The sequence below is a fragment of the Numida meleagris genome, chromosome 1, assembly GCF_002078875.1.
Source record: "Numida meleagris isolate 19003 breed g44 Domestic line chromosome 1, NumMel1.0, whole genome shotgun sequence".
Lineage (NCBI taxonomy): Eukaryota > Metazoa > Chordata > Aves > Galliformes > Numididae > Numida > Numida meleagris.
The window spans coordinates 171,194,707-171,208,243 of NC_034409.1; the positions used below are offsets into that span (position 1 = coordinate 171,194,707).

A 13,537-nucleotide genomic window follows, 5' to 3' on the forward strand; every position below is an offset into this window, starting at 1 on the left:
CCTGACCGCTCTCTCAGAGAAGAATTATTTCCTAACATCCAACCTGAATCTCCCCTGGTGCAACTTGAGGCCACTCCTTGTCATCCTATTGCTAGTTAGATGGGAGAAGATGCCAATCCCCACCTCACCACAATCACCCTTCAGATAGTTGCATAGAGTGATAAGGTCTCCTCTGAGCCTCGTCTTTTCCAGATTAAATAATACCAGTTTCCTCAGCCACTCCCCATAAGACTTGTGTTCCAGACCTCTCACTAGTTTTGTTACCCTTCTCTGGACACACTCCATGGCCTCAATGTCTTTCTCATAGTGTGGGGCCCAAAACTGAATACAGTACTCAAGGAGCAGCCTCACCAGTGCCCAGTACAGAGGAACAATCACTTCCCTGCTCCTGCTGGCAACACTATTTCTGATACAAGCCAGGATGTCATTGGCCTTCTTGGCCACCTGAGCACACTGCTGGCTCATGTTCAGCTGAGCAAGTCAAAATTCTAAGCCAAAGTGATTTTTCTTAAAATTTCTATCTGAAATTTCCCCAGAAGATTTGCAAATCACAATATTTTGAAGCACAGAATGTATAAATTGGTACATAAAAAAATAATTAAGCCATAGATTTTATAATAGAGATTAAAATCTGTACATAAAATAATTTGTACCTCATAAAGAGTATTGTATGTTGTAACGGTCACTGTATTTGTATGTAGCATCAACCTTTCTCCAAGAAGAGTGAAAAGACTGTGAGTATGCATGATTTCAACCTTTCGTCTGGAAGAGAAAATAAAAATATGCCAGGTATGTCTAAGATTTTAAAGTAAATACAAAAACATGAAAGGTAAATATTTTAATGTTGTACTAAAGAGTTTTATAACCAGTTATTCTGTACATATTTTGAATCAAACATAATTTAAGATCTTTCCCAGTATGAATGCTATTGCAGTAATACATGAAGGTTTGCAGCAAGCAGTTGTGTATTTGGGATATTCTTTTGCGTTAAAAAAATGGCACAGAATTCTCATCCACCATGATCCTATAAAAGTATGGAATTCAAAGTGATTGAGGTGAATTTCACAGTCAGGGCCAAGATAAAATATCATCTTAAAAAGCTGAAAAGAAAGCAGCCCGTATCAGTGAATTCCATCTGTCCCTAAAAACCATTATTTTTTTTTATGAGATATAACATTATAAGTAGAATACTTACTGCATATTTCATCATTAAACTTATCTACTACTAAAAAAAATACAATATAAAAATAATTATTTAGGTTAATTACTAATCCATGTGACAGCATTAGAACAACACAAATTAAAATACAGTGAAATTTCCCAGTTGTTCATTCAAAAGCTAACAAGGTCCCTTTTCCTGATTACTGATCACAGTACCACAGGCTTAAATTACACTGATTTGTTCTAGAATTTTTGAAAATAATTCTATAATTTTCAAATATCCATAAAAGAGTGGCAACATCTTATAACAGTGTGTACTTTTCTGCACACGGAAGAGAGAGTTATCACAGAATCATTTGAGTTGGAAGGGACCTTTAAAGGTCATCTAGTCCAGCTCCTCTGCAATGAACAGGGACACCTACAGCTAGATCAGGTTGCTTAGAGTTCACAAGTTATAAGAAAAACTACAGGTATTCAACCAAGTGAGCTATGCTGTAGTGCACAGAAGACACTTCAGAACAGATATATCTAATCATTGTGGAAAAAAATGTTAAACATCATATATAGCACATGCTATAATGCTAATGCACTGTGTACCTATATTTTGCTGTATTTGAGATTATATATATTTTCAAATAGAATGTAAATGTAAAAGCACATATAACTTTTAGGAAGATTTCAATGTGTAGATAAAAAAAAAATGAGTAAATGACTATAACTGTTTTCAGTGGTGGCACAGGAAGAGTCAAGGAGGCAGAGAAGGAAAAGAAAAGGATTTTGCCACCTTTGAAGGTTAGGCAAAGTAAGCTATCATCACAGATCACAAAAAATAACCAAGTAATTTAACTAATCTCTCAGCACATCACTAGTCACTTATCCAGGTCATCAATTACCTCCACTCTATAGCTTAATCTGCACAGAATATCTATGAATGGTAATTTTTTTCTTCATCTGTACATTATCAATACTGAATTGTTTCAGATTTCATTGATTATAATGTCTCTTTATGCAATTACGCTTTAGTATATTAAAATAGAATTGCAACAGAATGCCTCTTTCCTGTAATATGAAACAAATTCACAAGTAGTTTATAATTTTATGTGGTTTACATTTTTAGAATTTCTTAGAATTTCCTGTATTTGACTACAGTTTTATATAACCATGCATATGAACATGCGTGCGCGTGTGCACAAATAGGCACATATCACAGGCATTAGCTGTGAGATATGAAAATGAGGGGGGAATTTTACATGCTGAAGTCTACCAAAAAGTGAACATTTACTGATAACCAGGAGGTTGTGTTGTGTTTTTTTAAATGAAAGTAACAGAATATTCAAAGTTATCTTGGAAGATGCAGAACATACAAATGGATTTCAATGAAAAATTAGTTATTTAACCTAAACTCTAGTTTACTAGACATGTTATAAATGAATTAAACACATGTACTTATTTGGAAACAGGCCTCAAATCAAATCTTCATCTGGTGTACCTTACTTAATCCAATTCCAATGAATTTGAATGATTTTTAGTAAGTAATGTTAGAAAAGTCCTTTGAGATTCTTGAGTGGTCTATGAATTTGCTTTATCAATTCCCAGAACACTACTTGGCTTGCTGGATCCCGAAAGAAAATCCCATTTGTGAGCATGTTCTCAGTTAACCGTCTCTCAATTATGGTGTCATACATTATTGATCTTACTGAGACAAGCGTGTCTAGCAATACTGCACTCTGGCTGGCCTCGTAGCTTCTTTCCCTTCTATGGTTTTACATGATGAAGTCTATTGTGAAGAGCACTGCTAATTTCCATCCTACACACTGGAATATTTTAGTACAATGGAAAAGAGTGAGCAGCCCCAGGTTACACAGCACTGTATAGTTTTAAATTCCTTTTTTAACATCAAATGAGGAAAAATGAGACTCAGTACACCTATTTTGTGACACTGGCTCATTTTAAATGTGACTATTTCTTCCTTCCTTTGGTGCAGAGGCATGTTTTTACGTGCTTTTTTTTTAATGATCACTTACTTATTCTGTTTACTTTCCTTTTTGAACATTTCCCACTGGAACAACTTATTCTATTTCATTTTTTCCATCAGTATGAAGCTATTTTTAAAAGTACTGTCCTGACACATTTACTGCAATCACACTGAAAATCTGAGTTGCAAATTTTTGATGACAGTCACATGTTTCCTATTACCCTTAACCGAACATACAATATTTTAAAATGAATTTTTGGAAAAAAAATTCATATCATTTTAAGGTTTAATTTTCAGTGTATCATATATTTGGCAGATAATCACTCTAACTTTTCAAACGTCATTACAAGAACAAGTTAACTACAAGGGTTATTTTTTCTCAATATATAAAGACATCAGAAACTGCACATTATTAAATACAAAACCTACCAATTTTAAGTTATTTCCAAAGACTGTCAAATTAATTAGGGTCATTATGACAAAAAGACAATAACTGTGAACTTACATACACTACTGCAATAATTTTAAAATTACACTTACTTATGACCCAAGTGTTTGAGAAAATATCCAAGGACTTTCAAAGCTTGCACCCATATACTCTCGCTTTTGGAAGCCAATAGTTTATAAATTACTCTAAAAAAGGAAAACAAACACCTTGAACATCACACCTACAGCTTGTTTTTCACTGAACAGGAATATTTTATAATGAGGTTATGAAATGATAATAAACCATTTACACAAAATGAAAGGAAACACTGAAAATACCAAGCACAGCATAAGAATTTGATTACGAATTCTTTAAGTCAGAGGCATGCTGTCTTGTCATTGAGTTCAATGCTTAACAACGGAAAGCAAAAACTTCCCTAATTTTTCTATATCGGAAAAATAAAATCAAAGACAGGCTGAGCAGCTGTGGCTTAAGACAAATGGAAAAGACTGGAACACAGTCGCATCTCAGAGTTTCTTGTAGTACCTGCGTGCTACAGGAAACAAAATGTAACTTGTTTGCTTGTGTTGCTATTTCTGCTATAGAATAATAAACAGAAAAAAAATGTCCTAACTGTGAGAACAATGAGTCTTCCTGGGACTTTCGTTTCATCAAGCACTGCCATTTAAAATGATTTTAAATACAAGCAGTTGCGTGAAGTTTTATCTATTTTATAGAAAACACAGTTGAATTTATCAGCAATAACCATTTTTTTATTTTACAAGTCTCTTTTGTTTTCCAAAGTACTTTCATAACAACACAAAATAAAAATCTATGGTAAACATTAAATTATTAACAATAAATACTGAAAAAAATTGCATTACCAAAGTAGGTATAAAAAACCACCAAAAATACTGCTTCTCTGGTGATTATCAGTTATTAATTCTATGAACAATTACATTAACATATAAAATCCACAGATACATTTTTTAATCTTTTCAGAGACAATTTACAAGGTTAAGGTGTGATTTCTCTCATCTTCCTCTTCTTCTCCCCAAATTATGTAGACCATTAAAAGACAGATTATTCAAAATAATTCTGAGATAGATACTTGGCTTTTTGATACTTCATGTTAATTACATATTCTATTTGAGATTGAGAAGCAAGTACAGCAGTTAATTTACCTTCAAATATGATAGTGATAACCTCAAGAGAAAAATTTTTGCCTCAGAGATATCAAAACAGTCTATTTCTGAAGTTATAGCCTAAATTACTAAAATTCTTGAAAGATCAGCATGTGTGATATTGTGAAAAAGAAGGAATCTGAGGAGTGATGATACTGGAACTACTTTTAAAATATTTTCTCACTTCACCGTCTTACCGTATCCCATTTCTCTGATCAAAGGCAGGTATCATGGATGCTGGATGTTCAGACATTAGTGCCACCAGCAGCTGCAGCACATCATGAATATTTTCATCCTGTATGACAAGCACCAATGTTATTCTACAAACTAACCTCAACAGCAGGCTTCTCAAAGAGATGGTACAATTGATTACAGTAAAAGATAGATAATTACAGAAATGTACCTCATGCATTGTTAGCAAATAATTTAATATGCTCTGCAGTTCATCTTCTTTCACACCTCGATCCTGAAAAAAAGAGATGGGATATTTTTTCAGAGAAAACTCACTCTTTAATGCTTGGCCTACGAAAAACCTGGACTGAGTCAAATAATCCTATAAAATTACTATTTAAATTCAAAGAGCTACTCTTTTTTGTTCCCTTTCTTTTCCTTATCACATCGGCAGTACAAAATAGCCTGAAGTAAGTCTTCTGTTTTGCTAGAAACAACTCTTATAGTGTAGGTCCTCAGATGATATCAACTATTGTTGTCACTCCTCCAAGCCCTGACACACAACCAGAAAAAATTGTAAGAATAAGCTAGGGCAGAAAATACTGTTTTCCAGACTAGTCTCAAATGGCAGATTATAACTCAAAGACCACCTGTAACAGAGAGAAAGAGCCAGAAAGAGCCCCGAACTGTTTTGTGCCATGGTAGGGCCAAAAAGCCAATAAAGTAGTAACTAACTTAACAACTCCCACAACCTTTTCCTTCGATTTTTCTAGTATCAATCTATTTTCACATAAAAATGAGCTCAAGTACCCGAACAGTTCTGTAGTATTACATATTACTTCTGGAAGTACTTTTAATAAAATATATATATCTTAGTTTGATGAGGTTAATAAATATTCTATGGATTTGCTGCCCTTATGTTTATTGTCAGTACGTGCATCAACATTAAAATTAACCAGAAACAGATATAATACCTGATAGGTAGCATTTACTACCCTGAAAGAATGTATTACTAAAAAGAAAGAACCTGTATAATAGGTCTCAAAGATTTCCATCTGGAATAGCCTAATTTACCTTCAATATAAGTTGTTTCAAAAACAGAAGCATGAATGCTCTTAGTGATATGATTTCTTTCTGCGAGGGTCGAGGACCATCTGGAAGAAGCAAAATACACGACATTTAAATACAAGCTAATTCCTTTAATAACTGCAGCTTCTCTAGGAAATCACAGTTCCTACAACAGATTTCGTATTTTATTCATTATATAAGAGCACATATTTGCAAATGATATCATTTAAAACCTTACAGAATTACATTTTACAACACTATATAGCTTCAGCAATGTTTAATTTTCAAACAAAAAGAAATCCATATGTGTATATATATGTCTATATATAAATATTAAAGACATAAGAACATGAAGAGAAGTAACAAGATTGCGACTCACACAACTAAATTAAGGTATACACTGTAGATTTTCTCCTATGAGCTGGGAGTTGCAAATTTTAATACAGGCAACAACTCTATTGACAAAACCTACTCAACTGATCCAATGTCATGATAAAAAATGCCCAATTCAGGATAAAAAAATCAGTAGTTCCACTGTCTACATTGAGTGAAATTCCACTGACTACAACAGAAATTTAGACACACCTAGCACAAATCTACACTGTAAACTTAAAAGAGTCTGAATATAAAAGTGAATTTTATCTAAAATTTCTGATGACAATAACTCAGAATAACTAAGCCACTGTGTTAAATACCATCAGAATGAAGCCCAACAGAGAAGGAATTAATGAAACATTAGTGACGGCCATTACTTGCAAGCAGAAACTGAAGCCATTTAATCAAAGAGAACTAAGGATTTGAAAAAAATATACATATTAAATTTAATCCAGCAAAAAGAATGTCTGTAATTCTTTATCCTGTAAAAAATGTGCTTGTGGAAGTACTCTAGTAAAACAAAAGTATCCAAAACACTGCGTAAGAAACAAATAGCTAAATCAACTATATTTGCTTGAACCTTGCTGTCTGGATACTACATTCTCCCCTTTCATAAATAGTTAAAGTTGAACTGGAAATTTCTTTTTTAAATTCCTACTTTTCAAACAATGTGTGCCAGTCTTAAATTTTGTACAGTGAACATCAATGAAGCTTGATTTACAGTTTCACAGTTAATTCATGTTTCTGCTTGAAGGTTAGTTGGAAGATAAAGAATGGCCGATTCTCCAGTTTTCTTCCCTGTTTCGGTTGGGAGAGAGGAGAAGAACTGGGTGAAGAACTTTCTTTTCTGAAAGAATTGAGTAAATCTGAGTCTTCTCCTACCATCATATGTCACAACAGTGAGTATAATCTACTATATGGGCTTTGATGCTACAGGAACTGTTTTCCATGAATGCAGTCTAATGGTGCCATGAAATACCTATTACCTATCATTAAAACAATTGGACATTTTGGTACTAAATGCAGTACATTAAAAATTGCACGTGTTTTTATGGTTTGCTTCTAGCAGCAGATACTTTTTCCTCTAATTGAAATGCAGAACTGACTTTTCTAACTGTATCACAAAAATCTGTGTCTTCACGTTGCCTCTTTCCTCCTACACTTTTCGGGATTCATATCAGACAATATCTGAAAACCAGGGCTAAAAAACAAGGCGTTTTGTCTTTCCTGAAAGACTGTAATTATGGAAACAGAAAGTGGAACACTAAGGCAATGGGCAGCTCTGCAAAGCATTTCTGTAACAGAAATTTCAAGGAAGGATTAAAAAGATATCCCAAATGAATCAGGAACCTGTCCAAAGATTCCTGAGTTTCATACTTCTTATTCATATATCCATTCTCTGAGATACGGATATTCTCTATGAGATATAGCTTCTCTGAGATATGGGAGAACCCTTTTCAGTTCTTCAACACACGAAAAACACAGAAGGCATTTCTGCTTGCAGGTTATATGGCAGACTGTCAGAATAATGCCTTCAGTCCTCCATTGCTATTTAATCCTTGTATTTCAGTTGTGCCTTGAATCTCCACTGCCTTAGAGTTAGGAAAAAACAGACAGCCTCTACTCAAAAGACTTCAGTACTTTGAAAGTTAAAAGAGGACTGGCAGAGAGAAAGAACAGGCTAGAGAAACTGGATGCTATGCAGCTATAAATACTGGAAGAAAGGACTGCAGAAAGAGTAATGCAACATTCACCTAATACAGATTGAACACAACAAATCTGGGAAATTTTAAAGGTACATAAAAGATATTTACCATTGCAATTTGTTATTTCATCCATCTTTTTAACTTCAGTACTAGTTAAAGAAGAAGGATTTTTAAAAATGCATTATTGACCAAAAATTGTATAATTTATTCTTTTGTTTAAAAGTATATATATTACACGCATATATGTATCAAGTAAAGAGAGAAAAGTATCTCTAGTCTTTCAAGTCAGAAATTTAAAATTTTCTTTATTTACTGCCTATTAATCTTTGTGCCCATCACTGGTTATAGGCAACTGTCACCACCACTCAAAAACTGTTAAACAGGGATGTGACTGTTCAGTTAAACACTGAAATAAAACCAAACAAAACTAAATCATCATCAACAACATAATAGCCCTACTAAGGTAGGATCTGGTACTGGAGCTGTAAGTCGTTTTATGAAATAGTAACTTGAGCTACTTCAAACTTTTTTTGTTTTCTCATTACTGCACCATTCTTGGCCCACTGGTATTTCCAGAGAATGCCATGCAGTTGTTAAACAATTCTAGCAAAGGTTTTTTGAAGGTATAAATATCCCCGTGGACTCCATTTTTTTTTTTTTCTGAAATTTACAAAACTGTACATAAAATTAAGTCAGCAATACAGAGAATTTTGTTTTAAGTTCAGAAATGTTTTATTTGTTAAACGTTGGAAAGCCCAACAACCTATATACATCCAAAGATTAAAGTAACAAAAGTCTGTCTAAAATTTTTGTCTGTCACAGATAGCATACGCATTTTCTCAAACCTACTCGTGGCTTGACTTTCTTTTAAATATCACGTTGGTATGTATTTTGAAAAGATGAAGCATCAAACAAAAAGACTGATAATGTAATGTGAAGATTTCTCTAACAGCTTTAAGTACTATCATTGAAATGCATCACTTTGCATAGCAAGATGAGTTAAATAACTCTCCACTTATCCTCTTATTTGTATCCAAAATCCACAGAAGAAAATAATTAAGGGAAGAAACTACAACTAAGTAATTTTTACTCAATTGCCTGCTTCACAGTATCTTTAGATGCTGCAAACTTTATGATCTTGCATCTTCACATCTTATTCTCTAAGATTTAACAAAATGTTAAAGGCATTTATGTGGCAAATCAAGAGAATAGCTATAATCATAATTCAAGTGTAAAATCTAAAACACAATAAACAGTGGAGATTATTTCCTGTGGAAACTGATTTTACTTATGCTGCTTTTCCTGATGACAGGGTTGTTTCACAGGTTTACTTTAACATGGCCTTCATCAAACACGAGTCAGCTTTTCCTGACACCTATTTACAACTGATAACTGAATCAAAAGCAAGGAAACAAAACACAACAATAAAATAAGAAAGTAAAATTCACAGTTTTAAGAAGAAAAAAAATTGATTCACATATATACATCTAACTACATATGAAATGTAAAATGATCAATCAAAATTATAAAAAAAAATATGAAACAGCTATATGTTTTGAAATAGTGTTTCTGATACTTGAGAAGGAAAAAAAACAATACAAATTTAGCACACTGAATCCAGGAAGAAATATCAGTTTGAAATAAAGCAATAATGAAAGAGATGATAGAAAACAAAATTTGAAAAAAATATTTGAGTTTATAAAATAATTCAAAATGTTTACACCTCCTATTTTATAAGCTGACTACTGGAAGAAGCAATGGGTGAACTTTCACATTTTTTAAGAAAACAGTGTTAGCCAAATGAGAAGCTTCAACATTGAGACAATTTGGCTTTAAACTGGGTATACTAAACTGTCAGTAAAGAAAACTCACCCACTTGGTGCTTTATTAAGACACTAGAAGACAATAAAACCTTGAAGCAAAAAACCTGTATGTACGTAATAGTAAAGCAAACTACTAATATTAACAAGTGTTTCAGTATCTCTGCCTAAAAAATGCTACTCCTATATAAGAAGTAGGCAATATACAATTTGGATAGCTGTGTAAAGAATTGTAAAAAAAAATTGTAAAAAGAATGTAAAAATTACATTTTAATAAGACAGCAATTTACCTGAAAATAGAATAACACAGTCAAATTTTTGTTATTGGTAAGATTTCTGTTAATGTTTCCTTCAGGTTTGAAAAGTCTGATGTCAAATAAGCTTAGAGCTTCAGTTGTCTAAAATAAGGAGATATGCCATTTTGATGTGCTAGAGGGAATGGATACCATCCAGAGGGACTTTGACAGCATCAAGAGATGGACCCATACAAACTTAATGAAGTTTAACAAGGCCAAGTGCAAGGTCCTACAGGCCATCCCAAACACAAAATACAGGTTAGGCAGTAAGTAGATTGAGAGCATATCTGAGGAGAAGGACTTGAGGGTGTTGATGGATGAAAAAATTAATGTGAGCTAACCTATTAAAGTGGGTCTAGAAAAGGGCCATGAAGTTATTCAGAGGGCTGGAGAAACTTTACAGGAAACATAACCTCCATTTTCAAGGAGAGAAAAAAAGAAGATCCAGGGAACTACAGGCCAGTCAGTCTCACCTCTGTGCATGGCAAGATCATGGAGCAGATCCTCCTGAAGGCCCTACTGAGGCACATGGAAAATAAAGAAGAGCTGATTGGTGGTAACCAATGTGGCTTCACCATGGGCAAGTCATGCCTGACAAACAGGCATGATGATGGAGTTACAGCATCAGTGGATAAAGGGAAGAGCAACTGATGTCATCTATCTGGACTTGTGCAAAACATTTGACACTGTCCCACATGACATCATGGTCACCAAATTGGAGAAAAATGGATTTGATGGATGAACCACTTGCTGGATAACAAATTGGCTATATGGGCATACTCAGAGAGTTGCAGTTAACAGCTCCACATCTGAACGGTGACAAGTGGCATTCTTCAGGTATCGGTGCTGGGACCAGTGCTATTTAACATCTTTGTAGGCAACATGAACAGCAGGATTGAGTGCACCTTAAGCAAGTTTGCAGACAACACCAAGATGAGTGGTGCAGCTGACATGCTAGAGTAAGAGGATGCTATCCAGAGGGACCTGGACAGGCTTGAGAGGTGGGGACCTGGACAGGCATGAGAGGCGGGCCCATGCCAATCTCATGAAGTTCAACAAGGCAAAGTGCAAGGACCTGCACGTGGGTCAGGGCAATGCCAAGCACAAATACAGGCTGGGTGGTGAATGGCTTGAGAGCAGTCCCAGGGAGAAGGATTTGGGAGTGCTGGTTGATGAAAGATTCAACATGAGCTGGCAGTGTGCATTTGTAGCCCAGAAGGCCAACTGTATCCTGGGTTGCATCAGGAGAAGCGTGACCAGCAGGTCAAGGGAGGTGATTCTGCGCCTCTACTCTGCTCTCATGAGACCCCATCTGGAGTACTGTGTTCAGTTCCGGGGCCCTTAACACAAGAAGGACATGGAGCTGTTGGAGTGGGTCCAGAAGAGGGCCACGAAGATGATCAGAGGGCTGGAGCACCTCCCCTACGAGGATAGGCTGAGACAACTAGGGCTCTTCAGCCTGGAGAAGAGAAGGCTCTGGGGGGATGTTATAGCAGCCTTCCAGAACCTGAAAGGGGCCAACAGGAAAGCTGAGAAAGGACTTTTTATAAGAGCATCTAGCAACAAGACAAAGGGAAATGGTTTTAAGCCAGGAAAAAAAAAAAAAAGTAGATTCAAATTTGACAGTAGGAAGAAATTGTTTACTCAGAGGGTGAGAGGGTGGTGAGGCACTCGCACAGGCTACCCAGAGAAGCTATGGATACTCCATCCCTGGAGGTGCTCAAGGACAGTTTGGATGGGGCCCTGAGCAGCATAATCCGGTGGGTGGCAACCCAGCCCATGGCAAGGAATTGAAAGTGCAGAGGCTTTAACGTCCCTTTCAAGCCAATCCATACTATGATTTTCTCATATTATGACACATTTCTGTTTCTTACATTAAATTACCACTCATAGACAATAGGGCTCATTTTTTCATAGTGAAATATCAAATGCCACTTAACAGAAGTCCAACATTCACATCATTGTATATCTACAGTATAAGATTTTTGCATTTACAAACTTCTTTTTACATTTTAACAAATGATAAACATGCAGAGAATATGTTGCGTAGTGGCTGCATGCATTTAAATTTTCTGAATTACTAGAGTTGGGGAAGCAATGAATTGCTGAAAACAGAGATGTAAAGAAAAAGCATTAGGCAATATTATCTACAGCTTTTTCTATTTATAGTATTCTAAGATTATCACCTCGAATCCACCAGAGCTGCACATCATGTTGTCAGATTGCAGTTAATGTTAAAAGAAAGGAGAATGTCTGGTGAAGAAAGTTCCAGGCAATTAAACATTTTGAGAAGTTTTCAACAATTTTATCAATTGATGAAAGTAATTAATGTGAGTTGGATAAAATAACTAATATGAAATTAATATGAAATTAAATTCAGCAAGCCATCACCTCAGCAATTATTATATTCCCAGTCATTTGCTGGCAAATCATCAAACCATCTGCCTTTGGACCAGCCAGAAGCAGAAGCTACCTGTAACATAATAGCAAAAGTCCTACTGTTGATTCACATGGAGAAAATGCCATAGCTATGCTGGATTTGCTGATACAGTACCACCTCACTGATCATCTTTCCTGATAAGCCAACAAGCTTCAACTCAATACAATTATGCCCATTTTTAGATTAGAAATATGACAAAATACTTATAGTTGTATGAAATGCATAAGTCTTCCAGCAGTTCAAGACAACAGGGAAGAGGATAAGGATGAAAGAAGAAAGATGTAATTAATCTCGAACAAAGGCAATATTATCTGTAAATCTAACTCAAGAGGAAATGCAGATGTAGTGGCTACAAATACGTATGCTGAAAATGTACATGGCCTCACCATTTGTTGAATGCTTTCCCAACTACACTCTGCAGGCCTTAGTAATTTTGATTTTTGTTGTACTGCTGCAACAAACAAGCAGTAATCTGATTACCTTTCAGGGAGCTATCTGGTTGCATCCTTAGAGAAACAGAAGATGTCTCTAGTCTGAAATTGACACAAGTAAAAGAGTGTACTATTCCCTTAAAATACATAAGAAATAGAGAAAAAGTAGGGAAGTAAAACATCCGTAAGTATGCTAACTTCGAGTTAACTGATTCATTTCTTCTCCCTAATTTTGTATCCTTTGTACCCCATGTCTTCTGTTAAGATTTTGATGAATACATTATATAATTTATCTAGCTACTTAGTTGGCATTACACATACAAATACACAAAAAATACAGCTAACTGCAGAGAGGCAGATCTAGGCAAGATAAAAGCAACACAAATCCGCAGAAATAAATGTCACACAGTATCCACAAAAGAGCAAGCCCAGCCAGAAGGAAATCTGGAATTTGCAATACATTTATAAAGTGTTGTTAGCTAA

General features: G+C 35.0%; 1 protein-coding gene across 12 annotated transcripts in view; it reads right to left on the reverse strand.

The window, feature by feature from the left end:
* The window catches only part of NBEA (neurobeachin), a 486,663-nt gene that overhangs the window by 336,743 nt on the left and 136,383 nt on the right, over window positions 1-13,537 (reverse strand). For all 12 annotated transcript variants that reach the window (XM_021377858.1, XM_021377912.1, XM_021377833.1 and 9 more), the window contains exons 14-18: window positions 5,993-6,072; window positions 5,151-5,213; window positions 4,945-5,042; window positions 3,677-3,769; window positions 654-762 (exon numbers count right to left, since the gene is read on the reverse strand). In XM_021377858.1, coding sequence (XP_021233533.1) covers window positions 654-762; window positions 3,677-3,769; window positions 4,945-5,042; window positions 5,151-5,213; window positions 5,993-6,072 — 443 coding nt within the window. The remainder of the gene's footprint in view (window positions 1-653; window positions 763-3,676; window positions 3,770-4,944; window positions 5,043-5,150; window positions 5,214-5,992; window positions 6,073-13,537) is intronic.